Here is a 23,786-nt window from a genome sequence, read left to right on the forward strand (position 1 = left end):
TCGCGCCCAATATGGTTATAAAAAGTGCCGCCCTTACGCTTTCACTTTACTTGCCACTGGGAGTTTGCTAGAGTCGCTATGTCTGGACGTGGCAAACAGGGCGGCAAAGCTCGCGCCAAGGCCAAGACTCGCTCTTCTCGGGCGGGTCTTCAGTTTCCTGTGGGTCGCGTACACCGTCTGCTCCGCAAAGGCAACTATGCCGAGCGGGTCGGAGCTGGCGCCCCCGTGTACCTGGCGGCGGTGCTGGAGTATTTGACCGCCGAGATCCTGGAGCTTGCGGGCAACGCGGCTCGCGACAACAAGAAGACCCGCATTATTCCTCGCCACTTACAGCTGGCCATCCGCAATGATGAGGAGCTCAACAAGCTGCTGGGCAAAGTCACTATCGCGCAAGGTGGTGTACTGCCCAACATCCAGGCTGTACTGCTGCCCAAGAAGACCGAGAGTCACCATAAAACCAAGTAAGGAGCGAGGTTAGGAATGCCGAAAAACAAAGGCTCTTTTCAGAGCCACTTAAACTGTCTTAGAAAAAGCTGGACACACTATCTGTTGGCGATTTTGACTGTCACATTGTAAAGCGCTCCCTCTCAAGGCGAGGGAAGTAAGGCAATTCTTAAGCGTATGTAAACTGGCCTACTGGAAAGCAGAGGCTGACAGGGTTAGTATGTTCAGGAGGCTTACAAAGCAGGACTAACAGGTGAAGTTAATCACCCAAACCCGTGAAACCTGTTTTCTCAATTCTTGCCTGATAATGTTAGTAGCCATGAGTGCAATATACTGATGACCCTTAAAAAGCAAGTTTAGCGTTTTGGGGTACTATGCTGGAGTAGAGTCCTGAAAAGTAACTGACTTAGCTAGCTCAGTGATTTTTTTTTCACCAGGTGATGGAATTCTTAAAATACTCTTAGTAACCATTTCCATTCTTTAGGATTTGGGATTTGTGGGTTAAAAATATGAAGAACTTCTTGGATCTCATTGAATCCTTGGCCCTATTTATTTGAAACACATGTATTCACTTAATGCACTCTTCCAGTAGTTTAGGATACAACAGTGAATGTCACTTAGAAAATCTATCATTATATAAGTTACTTCTAGATTGGAGAGACAAGCATGTAAACGTAATGTCAAGTAATATGTATCCTATCAGAAAAAAATACTAAGGAGGTAAACTATAATGCATAATGGGGACTATTTTAGATAGGGATTGGCAAAAATAACCTCTTTGAAAGTGTTACTTGATCAGAGAGCTACTTAAATTGAATTTAGAAAATGAGACACCGCTCATGAAAAGAGGCAACTGAAAGTGCAAAGGCCTTAAGACAAAATGTTTGGCATTTTGTGAGAATAACCAGAAGGCCCATGAAGTTAAGTAAAAGCAAGTAATATTATGTGGGGGGAGGGAAAAGGGTGGGAGGAGGAGAAAACCCATAATATAGGGCTTTGTGGGATGTATAAATTAATGTGGACAAGTTAATCAAAAACAATAGCAATCCTGATCTGACAAAGTAGCTAGGTAGAAAAAGTTGTGGAATCTAAGCCACTTTTTTAAAAAAGACACCATAAAAAATATTATAACTGTATATGGTTCACAAACTTAAAAGATTTAAAGAGGACAATGTATAATTCAATACAGATTTGCTACCCCCATCTTTGCCTGAAGAAGCATTGTATAGAAAAATGATAAAATAAATGCAAGAGATCTAGGAAGAGAAATTATGATATGGTGACACATGTTGGGTTCGTGGTGTGCAGATGCTGAGAGAGCTGAGTGCATCTTGGGGTGCAAGGTGTTTACTGGCAATCAACATCTGTGAAAGGAGGCAGAAGAACTAGGATTGGGTAGAGGACAATGTCCAACTGGTAGTACAGACCAGATAAATGCTCAACCAACTCAGTGGAGATCTCTGGAGCCAATACTGCCAGGCAGAGTTGCCCCAGAGTTGCTCTGGACCACCCTTCTTATCCCCACATTGCTCCACTGGAAGAGGACTGCTCTGGGGAAGGGCGTGGCCTTACCTAGGGTGGAGCTCTGCAACTGAGGCAAACACTGCAGGAGCTGACACCTGGTGCCTATCTGCTAACTCTGCTCTCTGCAGTTTGATAGCAAGTGTTTCCTTAAAGGAGGACCTGGCAATGCATTTCCATGTCCACGACATACTGTAAGGTAATTGTAAATACCAACATTGAGTAATGTCTATAATGGTGTCTGTGAGACTGACTTTAGATTACATAGCTGATATTGTTTTACTTTCATCATGGAATTCAAGGGGGATGCATTTTCTTTTTAGAGAAATGAGAAAACTTGGACTATCTACAAAATCTTTATTAATTTGATATACTCTGGTAAGAGTTTTAAATGCCTCAGTCATTGCAAATGGAAGGTAATATAAAACAATTATAAGGTATATGTGAGAGTTTTCCCACCAGATCCAGCAAATCTCTTCACTTTTCCCATACGGGGAAATTATCCTGCTTTACCCCATAATGTGGAAGCTTCAAAATGAATATGTGAGGCCCAAAGGAACAGAGTGAACCTTTAGAGGAAACACAGAAGAGATGCTTTGTCCCACCACTTGTGGACTACTATGTAACATGAATGTGTTCAAGTCTCACAACTCTCTGAGGTGGATTCTAATTTAGAAAAGAAAGTATGGTGTTACTACTTAACCAATCCGATTCTCAATTTGTAGGAGAATTGGCCATTGGTCAAATCCAACCTGAAGTCAAAAGACAAGGACTAAATTCATATATAGGTCAGCTTCCTGGGGACATGGGGTGGAGCAAGGGGAGAGAAAATTTAGACCGGCAAAAGTAAATATCTGGCACTGTCCATTCCTTTTGTCCTTTGACATTACTCTTATCCTTTGCTCAAGTCAAAAATCTATATTCCAGCACAGCATGTGTGAAATCACACATGGATAGGATTATGTCAGTTTGCTCATAATCCTACATTAAACCTAAAATGTTAGTCATCACCCTCTTAGAAGGTACTCGGATACAAAGTAAGGTATAATTGGTTAACATTATAGTACAAAGCTGCTATGAATTCTGCTTCTGTAGATTATCATGAGGTTTAAGTTAGTAATCACAAACTGGGCATGGTGGCTCATGCCTATGATCCCAGAGGCCGAGATGGGAGGATGGTTTGAGCCCAGGAGTTCGAGGTTGCTGTCAGCTATGATCACACAACTGCAGTTGCATTCCAGCCTGGGTGAGAGAGTCAGACCCTGTCTCAAAAACAAAAAAAGTAATCACAGCTTCCTTCTCCTAAAATTCATTCCTTGCTACCCTGATCTCTGTCAGGATTCTTTACATGGTGATATAAAATATGCCTTTATTCCTGTGGAATCTGTGTCCTTGTGGTCTTTTCTTGATGGTGCTACAACTTTTAATTGACCGGGGCTTGTGGGCAAAGAACATTTAGAGGCTTCCCTGGGTTAGTAGTATCTTTACTTCTACTGGACAGCAGACACTCAATTACCTCCTAGATATTGGGACCAATCATTCCAGCGAGAAGGACACTTTTCTCTGCCTATTGGTTCAATGGCATGAAAAGACTAAAATGACCAGAAGCAGTTCTCAAATTTCAATTGATTTGAAAGGTGACAATGCTTCCTAGTAGAAACATTTATCCAATGGGCACAAGGACCCTCAATCTCTCAGAGTTTAAGATCAAAGGGATAAGATACAAAATTCTCCAAATGAATTACTGAGTAATAATGAGAAGCGTTATTCCCACCTCTATTGTTTGATTCACAGATATGTGCATTCTGTGGATATGGGAGATATGGCTCTATATTTTGGCAACTGTTTTATTAATAATACTTTTTAATACTATCACAATGGCAGTTATCAACATATGGATTTGGGGGAACACATTTAGACCATAACAGTTTTCAAGAGGAGGGAGAGGTCAACTGTGTCAAATGCTGTTGAGAAGTCATGTAAAATGAAGACTAACAAGTATTAGATGTAGCCATTTCAACGAGTAAAATTTAAAAGATCAGTTTAAGTAGAGTGTTGGAGAAGACAAGTTGAAGGAGATTAAATAAAGGAATGAGATGAAAGAAATATGAGTTTGATGTCACTTTGGGGAAATACAGCTGTAAAATGAAGGGCAGAACTATCAGTAGCTGAAGGAAAAAAATGAAAGCAAGAGAACATTTCATTCAGATGGAAGAAATAAAAGCAGCTTTGAATGCTGAGAAGAAAGATCCTGTAGAGATCAAATAGGGTTTTTTATTATACAGGAGAAAGAGAAAAATATTGCTGGAATTATGCCCCTGAGTAGGAGAGAGAGTTTTTAATTTATTTCTTACAGAAAATTTAGAAATTCAGAAGAGGAAGTGTAACAGAGTAATCACCCCTCCTCCCATAGATATGGAAGGGAAATATTGAAAGTGGGGAATATGTAACAGAGGGAATGGCCTCAAAAAATGGCAAAAATATTTTCTGTCTCTTTAAAAGATCCTCCACTCATTTTTGAGAACTAAAGCCTGTATCCCTGCCTCAGGCCAGGGGTTGGGAGGGTCAGGGTAAGTCTTTTGTTTATTTGTGCAACAGGAGATGGCCCAGCCTGACCTGGTAAAGGGAGGTCCTGGGCAGAGGTCAGGAGATTGTCTTCAGCAGAGATGGGATGATCAGAATCATCAGCAGTAGTTGAACAGTAATTGCCAGAAGCTGAGAACCCATCCTTTAAAAGCTTTGTATTTCCATGAATATTCAGGAAATTTGGATTTTGAGATGAGAAGGTCTACCATTTTTCCTTGTTTGCTGGCAAGGTAATAAAACTTATCTTTCCTCCTCTTCAAACCACTTGTCCTTGTTCTGATTTGTCCTGATAACAGAACAGTGCATGACATTGGTAAATGTAGAGCTGGTAGGTCGAGTATGCCAGCCTGTCTCTTATCTTTCTGGGATTCACTGTAGTTAATGTGTCAGACAAAATCCCCAGAATGGCCTTCAGAAGTATGCACAAGAAAAGAGGCGTTATTTTTTTTAGAGATAAATTCTCAATCTGTCGCAAAGACTAGAGTGCAGTGGCTGGATCATAGCTCACTGTAACCTCAAAGTCCTGGGCTCCAAGTAATCCTGCCACATAGCTAGGACTACAGGCATGCATCACCATGCCCTGCTAATTGTTTTCTTTCTTTCTTTTTTTGTTTTTTTTTGGTAGAGTCGGTGGAGGTTGGTGGGGGGTCTCGCTGTATTGCCTAGGCTGATCTTAAACTCCTGGCCTCAAGCAATCCTCCCACCTTGGCTTCCTAAAGTGCTGGGATTGCAAGAACGATCCTGCCTGTGAAACCAAAGACACAGCTTTTCTCTCTCCTTATAGAGAATCACATTCAGATCAACCCTAATTCCAAAAACATCCCAGCAGAAAATGCTGAAAAGCACTTCCATCCACAGCAGCTTTCTAAGTGGAGTGGGGGAAGTCCCTCAGGAAAGGAAAGGAAGGAGAGATCCAAGTCAAAGAGACCTGAGACAGAGAGGGGCAGCCTGCATTATCCTGCTTACTGGTTGTATTTTCTTTCTTTGAAATGCAGTCTCATGTCCTTGAGACTGAGAAAGCCCGCAGGTCTCTTCCCTGATCAAAAGAATTAATGTTGGGAAGCAGATAATTCTTCATTCACCAAACCTGCCAATAATTTGGATAGTTTTGTATAATCTAGAGGAAAGGAGATAAAGAAAATTTCAGAAAATTAAACACATTGTTTTGGCTCTGCTGAGAAGCTTTATTATGGACAGTTGCTAGGATAATTTTGAGCTCCTTTCTTTAAACTACTATCAATTCTTTCCCACCAAACATCAAAACGTGAGCATCACCCTTCACTCATAATAAAGCCATGCCTATCCTTCCAGGCCAGATGCTGTTGGGAGAAGTTGCGTTCATAGAGCATTGGATTATAATCTCTGCCATTCATTCATTCTACAATCAAACAGTATGATAAAGAACCTACTAAATGGGGAGCCCTCATTATAGACTATTGAACAAAATAGATACCTCCTCTTGGAGTATACTGGAGAAGGAGGAGAGAGACTGACAATAATGAAATAACTCTGGTAACTTGTACATCATCACAAACCAATATGGGGGCTCTGAAGGAAAAGTAACAAAGAATCAAGGAACAGAGAGAATAAACTTGACCTAGACTGGGAGGAATATGTTGCATGGAGAGGGGAGGGAGGTTAGGAAACACTTCCCTGATTAACTGCAGCTGAAGCATGAATCGAATTTAACCAGGTACAAAGAAGAAAGGCAATCACTCCATATCAGGGAGAAAGCACATCCAGGACCTTGACTGTAGAAGCCATGTTCATAGAACATCAAGCCAGGGAGGAAGGGAAGTCCCACAGAGCTTTGGGGCCACACAAGAAGCCAGTCGTTATGGCCCCCTTCTGGTAACCCAGGTAGACAGGAAGAAAGAAGTTTCACTATGAGGTCTGAGTGCCCCAAGACACTGAGCATTTTCTGACAGCTGCAGAGGTGGGGAACCTGCAGCCTCAGGGCCACATGTGGCCTTTTGGATCCTTGAGTGCAGCCTTTTGACAGAATCCACATTTTACAGGACAAGTCCTTTTAATAAAGGGATTTGTTCTGTGAAGTTTGGGTTCCATTGAGAGGCCACAGGTTCCAAGCTGAGTCTGGGGCACACCTTACTGGCTTCTCACAGAAATGTGGGTCAGGGTGAGGCCATGTAGTTTCATGGGACCAGAGACTCACTCTTGGCACTGGTTGAGATGCTAGATGCCACGTTAAGCACCTGGAGATTCTGACCAGGTTGGCTGAAAATGCAACCCAAGTAGGTCCCCTTCAAAGCAGTGCCCTCTCCCTTTTGTTGCCAAAGGTCTGAGGACCACACTTTTAAAACTGAGCAAGAGACGTGCATGGGTTGGGGATGGAGGTGGGAGTAGTGAGTTTGCAAGTACAGTATTACCAACCCTAGAGAGGAGCCACCAAGTTTGGAAAATTCCAGATAATTAAACTTAATTTTCATTTTCTTTGATTTGCCATAAGCAAAATATTGGGGGCAGACCATGGATAAAGGCATAAAGTGGGTAGGTAATTCTAAATAAGGACAGAAGACTGTTAGGTCTGGAGGAGAGAGAGAGAGACGAAGCCTCCTGTATAACAAAATGCTGTTTCTTTTGAGCATCTGGATGCATCTTTTTAAATTGAGGCCAAAAAAGGCATCCACGAGAGAAAAGGGGAGAGCCTTGGGTTTTATAGATGTTTTTTTCTGGGGGGAGTAAATAAATTCTTTTCAAACAACTGGGAGGGATAATGAAAGTAAGTTCCCCTCTTGCATTCCATTCTTTTATCTCTTTATCTCCTGAGGGAACAACAGGGGGGAATAAGCAGCATCCTTATCAGGAGGGATAAAGAAAGTAAGTTCCCCTTTTGCGTTTCATTCCTTTATCTCCCTAGGGGTCTGGCAAAGGCTAATACACCCCTAGGAAGGGGAGAGGGGTGGGTTTTACAGGAGGTTTGGATGGAAGTTTGAAAGCCTGGGGAAGGTGAATTCTTTAAGCCTAACATTCCACCCTTTTTATTATATACGTGTAAGAAAAGAAAGGGCAAGGTATGAGAAAGGGAAAAAATTAAAAGTTAGAAAGATTGGCAAGTAGGCATCATTGCCTTTCCCAGCAGGTTGCCTGCTAGTTTGGGAGAGAATCAGCAAAGAGAGTAGGAGGGCTCAAGATTGATTTTTAGCTGTTATTAGAAAATTAGGAGATTCGAGGCTGCCTTAACAAAGACAAAGTGAACGGTTCTTTAGATGACAAAAAAAAAATTAGATATTTCTGAAAAATGACTGAAGGAAGAAGCCTGCAGCTGGTGGCCTTCAGTGCCATGCCATAATTGTATAGCAGTTAGTACTCTGCGTCGTGGCCTCAGTTCAAATTCAAATTTCTAAGTATCCTGTGTAGGCCAATGCTGAGAAACTGTAAACTTTGATAATCTGGAGAACATTGGAAGAATTTGAGGGGGGAAAAATTCATGGACCAAAGAATACCCCCTATCTCTAGACCATCCAGTTTCCAGAGTGAGTTAAGACAGGACAAGTAGACAGGGTGAGATGGAAGTGGAGAATAGTTGATCTGAGATGGGGAGTTGGCAGGAAAGAAAAAGTACTTGATGCTACCTACAGACCACTGTGAGGTGACTGGAGACAAGTAGATCCCGGAGGAGATTCCATGAGCTCAGTTCTCATGAGTAGCACAGCACTCTGAGAACACACAAATGGAACCTCATCTCTCCTGGCTCTCCTGGATTATTAGTGCTCAAAAAATACTTTCTGTCTCCTTATGCATATTTTTAGCAGCTTATTAGAAGTTTGTTAAAAGTTTCAGCATAAGAGTATCTTCTTTTTATTTCCTTCTTGGGCCTTTCCTTCTTGGGGCTAAAATGGACCCCATTTCTTCTCCAACTATCCACCTGAAATTCATACTAACAAAGCTTCAAAGATATTATAACTGAGCTGAAATGTCTTTTACTTTACGATATCTTCCTTCTAGCAGCCCAGGTTCAAGTCTTCTTGCTAATAACCTAATAGCATTCACAGCAGTTATCCATGTTCACTTGTACCGTAGTCTACCTCAATTTTCTCTTTTGTGTGTCTTATCTCTACTCAGTTTTATATGAGGGAGGACAGGGACCAAGTATGTATTGACCCCAGAGGACCAGCTCTTGTCTATTCTTTCACCACAAATGAATGATAAAATTCCGAATTAGGGCAAAGACAAATACCTTAATCTTTCAATTCTCTAGAATACATTTGCTCCAGGTGTTACTGGCCTGAAAGAAATCCATGTAATCTGGCTCAGAGACTACCTCTCAGGGAGAAAGCTAGGATCCTAGATCTGGCACAGAATCAACTTGTAGTGCCAGGAGAGTAATAGGGATAAATAAGACCCATGCTATGTGATTTGCTCAAAAAGTAGAGAGCTTGCTTGGCAAGCACCATGTGATACTTGGTACAAAGTATGTGTTTGTATTAAATATGTCAGGTTCTCTGGTTCACCATACTGTTTTATAGCTTTGAGTAAGCATCACTAGAAATCTTGTACAAACTAAACAGGGGCATTATGAGATAAAAAGTTTGCATTTTCCAGTGTTCTTTTATGAAGAAATGTGAACATCTTACACAACCTGCTAACCACATTTGCAGAAAGAAAATTGCCTAACTCTATCTATGGCACTCATGGTCTTGAACTGCATTTTTAACATTTCTTTGCCTCGTCATCCCCATCTCTCAATGGAAATTAATAAGCATTACCACCTTCTGCAATGGTTCTAAAGATTTAAGGATAGTAAATGCATGATGACACAAACTCAGTGCGGTACAAACTAAAAACAAATTAAGCCGTTGTTGTTAAATAAATAAATAGCATTGCTACTTAGGAGACAGATGGCTTTCATGCAGTGGTGATATTGTAAACACTGGTACCAGCCTCAACATCTTTTTAAATTGACTGCAATCCTCTGCTTTTTTGATGGTGAAATTCCAACCATGACAGGAAGGGTTTTGTCCTCAGGATTGAGGTTTATTTGAAGATTTGAGCTAGGCTTTTTATAAGGCTGATGATAGCCAAAATGTTTGCTATAATAGGCCATAAAATTGAGGAAAGGCACAGAGGTTGTGGAGAGAAATGTAGATCCTAGGAAGAACGGCCCCAACAGTCATGGAATCATGGAATTGGGAATCAGGAAAAGAACTCTTCTAATAGCGGCAGAAACCCAGATGGAGTGTTCTAGGCAGGGAGTTGGGAGTGTTAATTTCTCTTAAGTGTATAGCAACCGGTCTGAAGCCACACCACCCTAGCCCCTACTTTATGTTAAAATGTCTGCTCATATCTTGGGAAGCTTTCCAAAAGGAGAAGCAAAGGGCTTTTCCTCCAGGGCCTTAGGCCTTAGCAAAACTTTTGAAACATTTTGCTGCCAGGGAGAAACAGAAGTCAGATAATAACTAAATTTCACAAAGAACCTCAGCCAAGAAAGCTAAAAATTTATAAATCCTGCCCTAGTAAGTAGAAATTCATGGCCCACATTGAGATAAATCAGAAGCAACCTCATCCATGGTTAAGAAATAAAAACCCAACCTCAGTCTAAATGATTTCTCATCTCTCCAGGGCCTTTCATTTAGTGGGTGCTCAGTGAACGCATACACCGTCATCCCTCCCCATAAAGCACAAAACAGTTCTTTAAACATTTCAGGATGTTGGTCTCTTCTGCCTTTCCCCATGCATATCTGTATTCAGCTAAACATGCTACAACTCCTTCTACATGGATTAAACTGACCTGGAGCCTGAGGTTAGAGGTCATGTGACTCCCCCATGCCCAAGTGAGAAGTTCCCAGCATCCTGTGGGGGTTATCACATTGTACTCTACTTTTGTCTCGTCTCTGTATCCGCCACTCAGTTTTGCAGTCCAGGAGGACAGGAATCAAGTCTGTTTTAACCCAGCTGGCCAATAAGCAGAACAAGACTGTGACATAAGCAAAAATATACATCCTGGTGAGCTCTCTGTGAACACCTAACTCGTTGCTTCTAACAGCAGATCGCCTGTCGAGGCCAAAGCTATTAATAATATCTTTGAAAGAAAGGGTCTGACCATGCCTGGTTTGAGATAGTGGGAAACTGGGGGACCGTGAGTCTCCTCTGCATCAATGTGTCCTCATCTGGGCTTGCTTTCTTGTGCCAAGATGGACAAAATGGTAGAAAGCATGACTGGTTTTTTGTTTTAGCAAATTTTTAAAAATTGCTTTTTTGCCTCCCTATAGAATAGAAATTCTGTAATAGAAGGCATTTCTGCCCTTTTGTTCACTGTTCTATCTCCAATAGCTAGAAAAGTACCTGAAACACAGTAATGACTCAATAGTTGCAGACAAAATGAATTAACGAAGAAATAAATTAAAAATGTGTTGCAATATCCAATATTTCCTCTAGGGGGAGGTAGTCACCATGAAATAGAAATATAATTCATTTTTAATTTGAAATCAATTTTAAAACCTTGCATTAAAGAAAGTATTTTTTCAATGTTGTAGTTCCTGCTTTATTACAAACTCAGAAACATTGATGTGTTTGCTTTGTGACAAAAACAAGTGAGCTTCTGGCAAATTACTACATTTCACAAAAAGTTATAAATACGATATATCTGAGACTAGGTTTAAGAGGGGCCCTGTGGCTTAGCTGGTCAAAGCGCCTGTCTAGTAAACAGGAGATCCTGGGTTCGAATCCCAGCGGGGCCTCGCTTGTTCAATTTTGCATTTTCAATAGTGTGTTACCAATAAATATGTTGAAGATGCACTGAGCAATTTATAGGAGTGAAGTCTGTATTAGTCATTATTTCAATTACAGAGAGTCTCTTGCCAGATAATTGCTTCACTATGAGGGTTAGGATGCAGAGGAAAAGGTATACGGTTTCCGTAATTAGTAGAAAGCAATGGGTTTGTTGATGACTGCTAAATTGGGATATATGGGTTGTACAAAAACTTACCTTGTGGTGTGTAGTACACAATAACACTTCAAATTCTGTCTTAGAAGTTAAGTCTCCAATCTCTTAACCTGTGATAGCTAATAATCTTCAGCTAAATGATAGATTTTGATTAACAATGTCAGATAAAGAATTAATAAGCCATAGCATTTGGTTTGGAGTCACATTCATTTTTATTTTTGAGAACAAGAGAACGAACATTGGTGAAATTTAGATTCTCACCATTTCACTTTTGTATAACCCTAAGAATTGTCATATGTGTGTGTCACTAGAACCTACTAAGTGTGAGGGGGAGAAAAACAGAGCTCAATGGTATTTTGAGGAAATAAATCACAAATAGATTATCACTTTCTTGAATATTAAGTGACATAAAGTGTATTCTGTGTAGTACTGGCCTACACATTAGGCTTCTCAGTTTTATCTAAAGAGATTTCAAAGGTTATGATTGGAGTTCCACCAGAGTCAGTGTTTTTTAACTTCATTAAAATTAGTCCTGCACTATGCCTGAAATCCTGCTTATATTTCACAGTAAACCTGATTTCTGCTTCCTCATTTTGTACATAGCAGTTCTCCACCATGTATTTCCAAAGGAATGTGAGCAAACTTTAATACTGTAGTAGTCTCCCCCTCTTGCAAACTAAATCCAGTGAAGGCTGAAAATATTCCTAGATTTACATTTATATTAAAATGTAATTTCTGCCCTATATTTACCAAAAATTCAGTCAGAGAGGGACATATATGTTCTTGGGTACATGTCAGTTAAGTGGACCAATGATCCCTGTGTGCAACATAAAGCAGAAAACATAAATCAAGAGCCAAACTCTGATTACCTAACTAACCTGTTACTCCAAACTCAGCCTGCATTGAAGGGAGGCTTCCTCCATTATTAACATATTCCCAGACTACCTCACAGCATGGTTGAAGGATGAGGAAGTGGAATCCTCCTTCCTCTCCTGTTATATTTAGGAAAGAAGGGAGAAATAAATTAACAGGAATGAAGAAGATGAGACAGAATATATGGTGTCAACATTATTTCAAGTTTTGCAAAATAACAGGGATTCAGTGAAGAATATTTATGGAGGAGTGACATGAAATATTCTTAGATAATGATTAAAATGAATTCAAGAAAGCAAGATGGACAAACCAAAATAAACAAAGCAAAAGAAAAAACATTTAAAAATGAAAGGTCTGGCAGTTTACTAGCAGTTGCTTTGTTTTTAAAGAGATGGATTTATAAGTCAGATCTTGAAATATTTTTTAATTACAAAACAAATTTTTTACACTTTGGAACAGGCAGAACATTCTTCAAATAGACCATTTCACCTCAAGAGCCTCCTGCTCTTTGCTTTAATTCTCCTACGGACCCAAGGATTCAGTTGTCAGAAGACTGGTATTTAAAGGACTCTGAATTAGAATGCTGCTGTTGAAAAACATAAGCAATTGATTAAACTGTATCCTCATGATTTAAGTATCTAAAAATACAAACTTGGAATGCTTGTTCTGTTGGCAATAAATTCCAACACAAATTTTTTAAATACTTACTAATTTATTTGAACATAACAATAATGAACATATTACATGTTAATAACTTTTTAACTGTTTTATTTGATATATCATATTTATGCATATTTGGGGTACTTGTGATATTTTGATACATGTATACAATGTGTAATGATCAAATCAGGGTAATTGGGATATACATCTTAGTAACAGTATGAAATCAGTTCTCACCTTGAGCCCAGGAGTTAGAGGCTGCAGTGAGCTGTGATCATGCTACTACACTCCAGCCTGGGCAACAGAGCAAGACCCTATCTCCAAAAAGAAAAAAATAGAAAAAAAGGGCGGGGGGAGAGGAATTAGTTCTGACCTTGTGGATTCTTGAGATTAATAATTAAGTGTCAGATTTTTCCAAAATGTGAAAGAGCTTAATGAAGGTAAAAATTTGGAAATGAATTGTATTTACCTTTGTTTATAATATCTGAGTTTGAAAAGCTATCAAATGTGTTAAAATATAGGAAAATCTAATCAATTTTGATAAACTTATTTTCTTGGCTCACTGTTTATTGCCCTCACCCACAATATAAAAGGTATTTGTTTATTTTTTGCCTACGTAGTCTGCTTAGATATCAAATATTCTGTATTTTAGCAGAATAATCTTTTATGGTTTATGCTGACTTTATGATGTCCTTGATTATTTAAGAAAACAAATGTTTCTCATTTAGGAATAAGCTAAAGTTCTTTACAATCATTTTAACTTCTATGTTATTTTTTAAAGTTTTATTGTCACTGTGAAGTAGTCAAGTATTTTCTCAAGCATCCATGATCCAATTTCAATCATAAGTGTTCCAAAGTCCTGATAAATTTTAATATTTGCATTCCACAAATCGAATCCTAAATGTAAAATAAAACTCTCAGATATCTTTTGCACCTAAAAGTGTCTTTGATATTTCCCAGAAGGCCTCCAGAAAATCATAAAGATTTGTTTTTTCACTTTATAAAAAGAGAAGTGCTAGGAAGAATTAGGCCTATTTGATATGTTACCACCAACATATCAAATTGAATTGCATAGAAGGGTTATCAAATTAGAAGAGATGCCAAAAGGAGGAAAAGAAAAAAGAGGAAAAGGAGAAGGAAGGGGAGGAAAAAGAGAAGAAGGAGGGGGAGAAATGCTTAGTCTTCTTTAGGTTAAATTTGCATGATCAAAATGTTATTACTCTAATATAAATATTCCAGAAATTATATACTGAATGGGAACTTCCTAGAGATTTATCACTGCTCTCACTGTCCATGACATGTTTCTATTTATGAGAGTCTTAGTGTTACTTTTCCTGATATTAGACAACAGCAGTAGAGTGTAATAAGTTATAATTTCAGTCATTTTTTTAAAATGTTAACTTAGTCACAAGTTTGCTTTTAATTTGAATCTAGAATCTTCTAGGCCAGTGGTTTACTTTGGGGATTTATGTTACTTACATATAGAGTTTTATTAATATACAAATGTATGAGACCTACTCTAGACTTACTGAATCACTCTACTTGATATTATTGGTATATTCTTGCCATATTCTTGCCATATAGTTTATATGTTTGTGGTATATTATATTGCAGAATTGTTATATGTTATATCTCAAGAATTATTTCTCTATAAATATTATGTTCAGCCACTTTTATAAATTAAATGCAATGTTTACTATCTTCTTTGAAAATATGGTTAATCACCATGTTCATAACTATTATATTTTGTCTAAAATTTACTTTGGATTGGCTTTATTATCTTGTTTTACATGCCACAGAAAAACCAAAATCCCTTATTAGTGTCATTATTCTTGTTACAAACTCTCATCGGATCTTTTGCTTTTGAAAATTATAGATAATAAATTAACTATAAGCATTTTAATTTTTTGTCATCTCTTTTGTTTTACTTTGATACTTCCCTGAAAGCCCTTGCAATCAGCTACAGGTCACAGTGCGTCATCTTCAACAAAGGACTAAAGCCTCATAGAAAAAGACTATGCCAGGTATTTTGGGGTAGAGGCTTCTGATGGCATTCCTAAACAACTTTAAACTGTTTACTAAGCCAGCATTTCCAGAACTCTAGTCAATAAACAAATGGATTCATGACTCTGTTCTGAGGAAATAAAACAGTCCTGCCAACAAAAAGACCCTTCCATATCGATAGAAGAGAGAACACATTATATTGAGTAAGTATTCTCAGATTTACATATATATAAGGAAGCCCAAATGTGATGACAAAATTAGAACAAAATCTCACTCACTTACATAGTAAAACTGAAGAAAAAAAACAATAACTTCTCTTAACTCCTGGAGAAGCAAAGAGCGATACCTCATGGCAATCTCTCACACATATGTGAGGGACCCATGAGCTAATTCTAGAGGTACATTTTTACATATCTAAAGTTTATTTTGTCCACAACTTTAGAAATAGGCCTACATTGATAAAACTATAGACTGAGTTTAATTCTTTAATAAAAATACTTATCTCTATTCTGAAGATTAGAGTAAGGAACTCAGACTCACTATATCTCCAAGGACATACTCTATGAAGCGGGAAGAGGGGGTGAGAACTTTGCCTTATACAAATAGAGAATATCATTTTCATTTACCCTTACAACTGATAACTCAAAATCTAGTGGGACAAGAATTAACCTCATGGACTGTGTGAACTTACAAGGGATGGTTGTAGTTTTTATTTGGAATATTGCTGATGTTTTAATGTTCTATTTTCTGGAAATATAAAGAAGCCCTTTCTCTGTCCTCTTGAACTATCTATGTTATAAGCCATATATTCATAAGAACTTAGTAGGCTTTGCTTTTGTAAACTAAAATAAAATCTTTGTAAATGTCTTAGTGTCCCTACCTGACCCCTCCAGAACTGGGAAAACTCTTATTGGGTATTCTTATTTCCATGGCAATATGAATATTTGCATAGGTTCTATAAGAATCTGTCCTCCTTTTCACTGGAACATAATTGGAAATAGTGATTATGCAACTAAGGCTTTGCCTTAAATGTCATATTTGAAAATGATTCTCATTAGATCAGATATAACCAGACATTTTTAAGAAAGTAAGGTTGACTTTATGGAAACTTACAAAGCAATCTCCTGAAAACTGGCCTGGTACCTGGCTTGCAGTGTTCCTAGCCCTGATAGGTGAGTGTGGAAGGACACTTCCTGGCAGGCCCAGGAAACTGAGAATACTTAGGGGATCTTTAGAAGAGAGATATTCACTCAAATTTATAGGTACTGAAGGTGAAATCTGGTGGCAAGTTCTTGGCTTTTGAACAAGCAAATAATAAAGATAACAAATAATGAGTCTTTTAAAAGTCCAATCTGAGCTTCCTTATGAAAACTTTCAACAAAGCAAACTTAAGATGGCCTATATGCTGCACAGATGTAAATGATCAGGCCAAATCTAACGACATCATTCTTATTTGATGATCAAGAATATTCTTTTGAGATTATTTTTGATCTAAGGTGGGGAAACCCATAAGAAAATAATTGTGTTTCAATGGAAAACTATGCATTGTCTACATAGAGCATATCCTTTAAGGTTGTTGGATTCTAGCCTTTTATTGTCTTTAAGTTATTTTACAGTTTTTTGTAAATTGATAGGTATGCAAATTCTGTCCTGTCCAGTAGAGTTTCCCTCCCCCAGTAAAAAAACAAGTTTTGCCTCCATTTCGAGTTCAATTCCTCTACTCCGCATAAATTCATGCTTTTTGACTTTTCCTTTAACCTGGTTATAACATCTGTCTGGTTCCCTCATTGAATGAATAAAATAAGATCTTTAACCTGTATGTATTATCTTTACTGAGGAAAATACACATAACATAAAATTAACCATTTTAAAATATACTATTCAGTGGCATTTAGTATGTTTACAGTGTTGTACATCCATCATTTCTATCTACTTCCAAACAATTTCATCACCCTAAAACGAAACTCTATACTCATTAAGCAGTCAGTCTCCCTTGTTCTTCTCCCCAGTTCCTGGCAACACTAATCTAGTTTCTGTGTCTATGAATTTACTTCCGGATATTCCATTAAATGGAATCATATACTATGTGACTTTTGTGTCTAGCTTTTTTCACTTAACATAATGTTTGAGGTTCATCTATGTCATAGCATATATCAGTATTTTATTACTTTTTGTGCTGAATAATATTCCACTGTATAGATATACCACGGTTTGCTTATGCATTTATCAATTGATGGACATTTGTGTTGCTTCCACCTTTTGGCTATTGTGAATAGTGAGCTATGAACATTCATATACAAGTATTTGTTTAAATACCTGCTTTTAGATCTATTGGTTTTATGCATAAGTGGAATTGTGGGGTCATATGGTAACTCTATGTTTAAATTTTTAAGTGAATCACTAAACTTTTGCACAGTGGCTGCACCATTTTACATTCCCAGTAGCAATGCATGAGGGTTCCAATTTCTCTACATCTTCATTAACATTTGTTATTACCTGACTTTTTAACTCTAGCCATCCTAGTGGATGTGAAGCAGTATTTCATTGTGTTTTTAATTTGCATTTCTCTAATAACTAATAATATTGAGCATCTTTTCATATGTTTTCATTTGTATATCTTCTTTAAAGAAACATCTATTCAAGTCCTTTGCCCAAGTTTTAATTTGTTTGTTTTTCTTTTCATTGTTGAGATGTAATGGGTTTTTATATATTCTGGACACTAGACCTCTACCAGATACATGATTTATAAATATTTTCTCTCATTCTGAAGGTTACCTTTTTATTCTCTTGATAGTATCCTCTGATGAACAAAAATTTTTAGTTTCAATGGAGTCCAATGTTTCTATTTTTCTTTTGTTGCGTGCACTTTTGGTGTTGTATCTAAGAAGCCATTGCCAAATTGAAGGTCATAAAGATTTATCCCTATTTTTGCTTCTAGGAGTTTTATGGTTTTAGCTCTTACATAAGTCTTTGACCTATTTGACTTATATTTTGTATATGGTGTGAAGTGGGGATCCACTTTCATGTTTTTGCATGTGGATTTTCAGTTGTCCTAGCACTATTTGTTGAAGAGATTATTCTTTCTCCCCTTGAATGGTCTTGTTGGCCCTCATCAAAACTTAATTGGCCATAGATATATGGGTTTATTTCTATATTCTCAATCCTAATATGCTGATCTATATATCTATCCTATGGCAGTATTGCACTGTTTTTATTACTGTAGCTTTGTAGTAACTTTTGAAATCAGGATGAATGAGTTTTCCAACATTTTTTTTCTTTTGATTCAGGATCCTTGCAATTAAATATGGATTTTAGAACCAGCTTTTCCATTTCTGCAAAAAAAAAAAAGAAAGAAAGAAAAAAGAAAAAAAAAGATTATTGGGACATTAATAGCTATTGCATTAAATTTATAAATAGGTATGGATAGAATTGCCATCTTAACAATATTAAGTCTTCCAGTCCATGAGCATGGGATATTGTGATGGTTAATTTTATGTGTTAACTTGGCTAGACCACAGTACCCAGATATTTGGTTAAATACTATTGTAGATGTTTCTGTGAAGGTATTTTTTGGATTGGTTTAGCATTTATATCTTTTGGCTTTGAGTAAAACAGATTGCCCTCCATAATGTGGGTAGGCCTCATTCAATCAGTTGAAGGCCTGAAGAGAAAAAAGAGTGATGTCCCCCCTGAGGAAGAGAGAATTCTGCCAGCAGACTACCTTCAGATTCTAGCTGCAGCATCATCTCTTCCCAGGGTCTCCACCCTGATGGCCTACTCCACCAATTTTGAACTTTGCCTTCACAAGTGTGTGAACCAATTTCTTAAAATATATTTTTCACCCCCATACCCATACACACACCCACACACACACCTCCTGTTGGTTCTGTTTCTCTGAAGAGCCCTCATTGACACGAATGTCTTAACTTTTATTGAGGTCTTCTTTAATTTCTTTCAGCAATGTTTTGTAGTTTCTGTTGTACAATTCTTGCCTATCGTTGGTTAAATTTATTCTTAAGTATTCTTTTCGGTCATATGCTCATTTTTATATCTATATGAGAACCATGGCTTTATTTTTTCTGAAAAGTATCTTTTAACAAATGAATACATAATTACCTTTGATCAACAGAGTGTTTCAGGTCCCTTACTTCAGGACTTTTTGAAATATCACATGGCTTCACACAAAAATAATTTTTATTCATATTATAACAGAAAATTAAAGGTGCTATCTTCCCTCCCTCTCTCCAGTCCTGCTTTTATACTTCTGCCCTCAGTGGTGGGATGGATTTACAGTTTCTAGATTCAACTTGTAGCTGTCTGAACCAATTCAGTTGGTAATAAGCTCTACTTCTGTGTAATATATAATATGAAATGTGCTGTTTGAATGCTTTATAAGTAAGTGTTGCTAAATTAGAGCTCTCTGAGATATGTGAAAAAAGCAGGATGTAAAATGGTATGTATTATGCTCTGTTTTATGTAATTAGAAAGTAAAAATAGAGTTTATATTTATAGTTACAGCTATATGCATAAAGAAAATCAAGGAGAATATATGTGAAACTAAGAATAATAGTTATAGATGGGTGGTATTTCTGTGAACTGGGAAGATGGGTGATAGGAGGGAGAAAAAAAATCTCTTTATTTCATACCTATTTAGTTATTGATCATATGAATGTGTTATCCAAGATAACATTAATTTTTAATGTGTCTTCATACTGTGCTCAAGAATATTTTCATTCTTACTGTGTTGACGTTTAAAATTGTTCTTTCTCATTTTAAAATCATTATTTCCTGAGGAAAGCAAGATAATCCAGAATGGAATGGTAAGAAGGGTGGGTGGTTTTACAATTACTTGTTTTGCTAGTTTTCTATTGCTGCTGTAACAAATTACCAAAATTTAGCAGCTTAAAACAACATCCATTTATTATCACACAGTTCTGTGCATTAGAAGTCCAACAGGTTCTCCTCAGACTATTATAATACCAAGGTGTCAGCAGGAAAGGCCATGTCCCTTATTGGAAGGTCAAGAGGAGAATTCGTTTCCAAACTCACCCAAGTTGTTGGCAGAATTCAGTTTCCTGCACTGAGGACTGTTATAGAGGTTGTTCTCAGTTTCTAGTGGATGTCTGCATTCCCTGGCTGGTGGTTCCCCCCATCTTCAAAGTAACCATCTTCAGCGATGGCCTGTCAAATCTTTCTTATACTTTATTTATTTATTTTTGGAGGCAGAGTCTGTTCTTCAAGAGTTTTTCTCCTCTGCCCTTCTGCCCATCTGCCAGGAATAAAAACAGCCAGAGGCCCCTTTCCTCCTATGAAAGCCTCTTTCTAGAGTTAGGTTTACTTAGATTCCTTTGTATCCTCAACTCCCTGATGGATTCAGAAAATCTACTATTCTGTAGCGTATGGTCTTGCTTTAGCTAGTAGGTTAAAAGTGACAGACTCTTGTAACTTTATACAACTTCACCAGAAATGGAACACTGTGCTGTGCATATTTAAAAATATGTTTTCAGATTTTTGTATCAAAACTGCTTCTGTCATTTCTTGAAACTATCTCCTTTAAGATATATAGCAACAACCTAGCCCCCTCATTAAGAAAACTAACAGCTTGAGAACCTACTTCATGCCAGATGCTTTGCATGTTGTTTCAGGCGAACCTTACATCACACTTCATTGATTCAATGGATATTAGGAGATAACCCTTATTGATCTTATATTGAAATTATGCAAAGTGTGAAATATTGTCAACATGATGCCATGAAAATGTCAAGAAGAGAAATGGCTGACCACTTACAGGTACATTGCTAGGCTTTATTTAGACTTCTAGGTGGGACTGCTAGCACAGGCAAGGGAACAAAATGTCACATGGGAATTTGGATACATTTCAGAAAGTTACCTCTAATATTGTCCACTGATTTGACAAATGTTTATTGAGAACTTGTCATGATACGGTCTAGTCTTCACTGTGGTCATATTGTCCCCAAAACCACAATGGTCCCTCCTCTCCTCTTCCAGACCTTAAAATCAAGTAGCACCCATGACTTCTTATCAATTGCCTGAATGTACAGATGGTCTTGTCCACCCAGACAGTATCTTCATTTTACCTTAAGAAGGATCTCCTCTAGTTCTTTGGTCTGATGTAGTTTTCTGTACAAATGATCAGGACAGATTAGCAACATTTTCTAGGGAAAGTACTTATACTACGTGTCATCAAAAACTTCCATATTTGAGCTTCATGGCAGATCTGCATACACAGAATATCCGGTGTTAGAATCCTTCTCCCTTTCCTTCTGCAATTTTGGAGAATATTACCACCAGCAATTTTGAAAACAACTTGATAAACCATATATTATTAATAAGTTAAATGATGAAAAAAATTGTGAACCATAATGTCATCTAGGAAATTAGGATTCATTCTTAGGGCTGGAGATGAGAGTGGGGTATTTTGTAAAGAAGTGCTGATGTAGGACTGATTACAGGTAAAAGATTGCATGTAAAATTATTGCCAGTGGAGCATCAAACCAGTACCTTAAATTCTGTCTTGGAAATTAAAGAGTGCAGAATTCTCATTCAGTAACTGCCAATAAGTTGTGGGGTGCAGTGGAGCCTGAATGCAAGCATCAGAACAAACTGAATAGGATGTAGGATTTGGTTCTTCATCTCTATTTATATATCAAATGGAACAAGTGATAGATGTTCTTCAATCTCTGTGCATTAACATTCCAGTTTTGTGCTATCTCCTTTACTCTTTTTTTCTTACCACCACTGTAGAACATTAACCGTACCTGCACTGTCGATGGCTCTTAACCAATTCTTGAAAACAGAACAATGAATAGCCAATTTCTTCTTTCAATCTCAAGTGAAAAAAACTAGAACACATATTCAAGTTTGTTTACGCTGGGTTTCTAGTGTGCCTTTACATGATTCAGATATCTAAGCTTAAATTCTCACAAATTTAAGTATTAATTTTGAAGGAACATGAGAAAAATAAGAAAAGTGAACAAGTCTGATATAATTTATATAAATAGACTACTCTTGTTAGAATTTTCTCCTCCTGTGAACTAAATTCTCTGAAGCCCTGGGGGCAGGAAAACCTTGAGTTGTTTTGTTTGTTTGTTTTGTGACCTATTTATAATTAAAAGACTTGAGTATCATTTTCAATGAAAAAAGTATACAAAGCAAAAGGAAGCAAAAAAGGTTGCCCATACCAAAGAAAAACAAGACCTGGAGGCCTACTAAGAAGTACTTTAATCTTTTTTGTTAGAAAAAAAAATTCCAGACACTAACAGTTTGCAACACTTCAATGGCAGGACGGAGACTACTTTTTAAATCACTTGGATTGGAATGCTGCTGTTGAAATTGCAGTAGGTGATATTTACTATCTCTTGAAGAACTAAAGTCTTTAAAATAATAACAGTTGCATTATTCAGCATTCTCCAGAGAAACAGAACTTGTATACATACAGAAAGAGATTTATTTTAAGAAATTGGTCACACAATTGTGGAGGTTGGCAAAGATTCTTTGTTTGGCCAAACTTTAGTCGGGCTCCTGAACTGTCTCCTAGGCCCATCTGTGCACTTCCTTATCAAATCCAGTTTTAGCTAAGAACCCCGCTAAGTCAGTTTAGCAAGGACCGCCACCCTTAATGTGTGCTCACCCGCGGTATCTGATCAGGTTCCTCATCCTCCACCATCCCCCAAGTGATGTGTGATCACCTTGGCCTGTCTCCAGCAAGAATCTCGTTAAGTTGGTTTAGCCAGAATCCTTCTTACTCCTGATGTTTCCTCTTAGTAACTTCCTATCCACTGACCTCCACCCTGCTCCTTGGCTATAAATTCCCACTTGCCCATGCTATATTCAGAGTTGAGCCCAATTTCTCTTTTTCACTGCAAGACCCAGTCGTAGTGATCCCTATACCTCTCGCTGTGGTCCTCAATAAAGTCTTTCTTACCATGGTTTAACAAGTGTCATTAAACAAAGAGCCTCATGTCGAAACCTGCTGCCACCTGCATCCTGGGCTGGGCTGGGCTGGTCAGGCAGGGCAAGGCAGCATCAGAAATTAGTTAAGACAGCATCTTTGTGAGTACTTGAAGACGAGGGCTTTGCATTATCTTCCAGCGCTCTCCCGCCCACCGCAACATTCCCCTCCCATGGTGCAGGGAGTCAGTGGATTTGGGTTGAAAATATTTATCTGGCAAGAGATAAATTGGGAGTGGTGGCTGATGCCCTTGTCTGACACCCGGGTAGCTGTCACCACTTCGTTTCAGGGTGGAGCTGTTGCCTTCAGTAGAAATCCAAATTCCAAAAGGAGCAGCCCTACCCGCCGAACCTGTTCATCTCTTCTCCAACACTGTCCGAAGGACCCCCCGAGCCAGAGGGAGCCACGCAGAAGGGGATGGAAGAGGAAAACAACTGCGCGTCTCAGAATAGCCTCCTATTTTCAAAGAACAAGGGCGACGATTTCTGAGTTTTGTTTTTCATGAATACATATGAGCAAAGTCAAAATACTCTGCAGCCTAGTATAATGAGACTTTGTTTCCGCCCGGTTTTGAACCGGGCACCTTTCGCGTGTGAGGCGAACGTGATAACCACTACACTACAGAAACAACTGTAAATGTTATCCACCCCCTATATAATTCGGAAGGTTTTGCCTGTAAGAGCCTAGGCATGTTTATTATAGGCCTGTCCAGGAAATGATCGTTGTTGTGGTGCATTTCTTCCCTCCTTTTCTACTTTTGAAAACAAAACAACTTATAACCAAGCTTCGCCCAAGGTTCCAATTCTTGCACAAATTCCAAGC

General features: G+C 38.0%; 1 protein-coding gene and 2 non-coding genes across 3 annotated transcripts; 2 read left to right on the forward strand and 1 right to left on the reverse strand.

Annotated features, from left to right (window-relative positions):
- The first annotated feature begins 62 nt into the window (after positions 1 to 62).
- On the forward strand, positions 63 to 556 carry LOC123638392 (histone H2A type 1-J). The gene has a single exon (XM_045552007.1). It carries the CDS (start codon positions 79 to 81, stop codon positions 463 to 465), a length of 387 nt encoding a protein of 128 aa, XP_045407963.1. The 5' UTR covers positions 63 to 78; the 3' UTR covers positions 466 to 556.
- A 10,619-nt stretch (positions 557 to 11,175) lies between these two features.
- TRNAT-AGU lies at positions 11,176 to 11,249 on the forward strand. The gene has a single exon. It is a non-coding gene; the product is annotated as a tRNA-Thr (tRNA).
- Positions 11,250 to 23,519: 12,270 nt separating this feature from the next.
- Positions 23,520 to 23,592, reverse strand: TRNAV-CAC. Its single transcript has one exon. It is a non-coding gene; the product is annotated as a tRNA-Val (tRNA).
- Positions 23,593 to 23,786: the final 194 nt, after the last annotated feature.

Source organism: Lemur catta, chromosome 5 (assembly GCF_020740605.2).
Source record: "Lemur catta isolate mLemCat1 chromosome 5, mLemCat1.pri, whole genome shotgun sequence".
In the NCBI taxonomy this organism is placed as follows: domain Eukaryota; kingdom Metazoa; phylum Chordata; class Mammalia; order Primates; family Lemuridae; genus Lemur; species Lemur catta.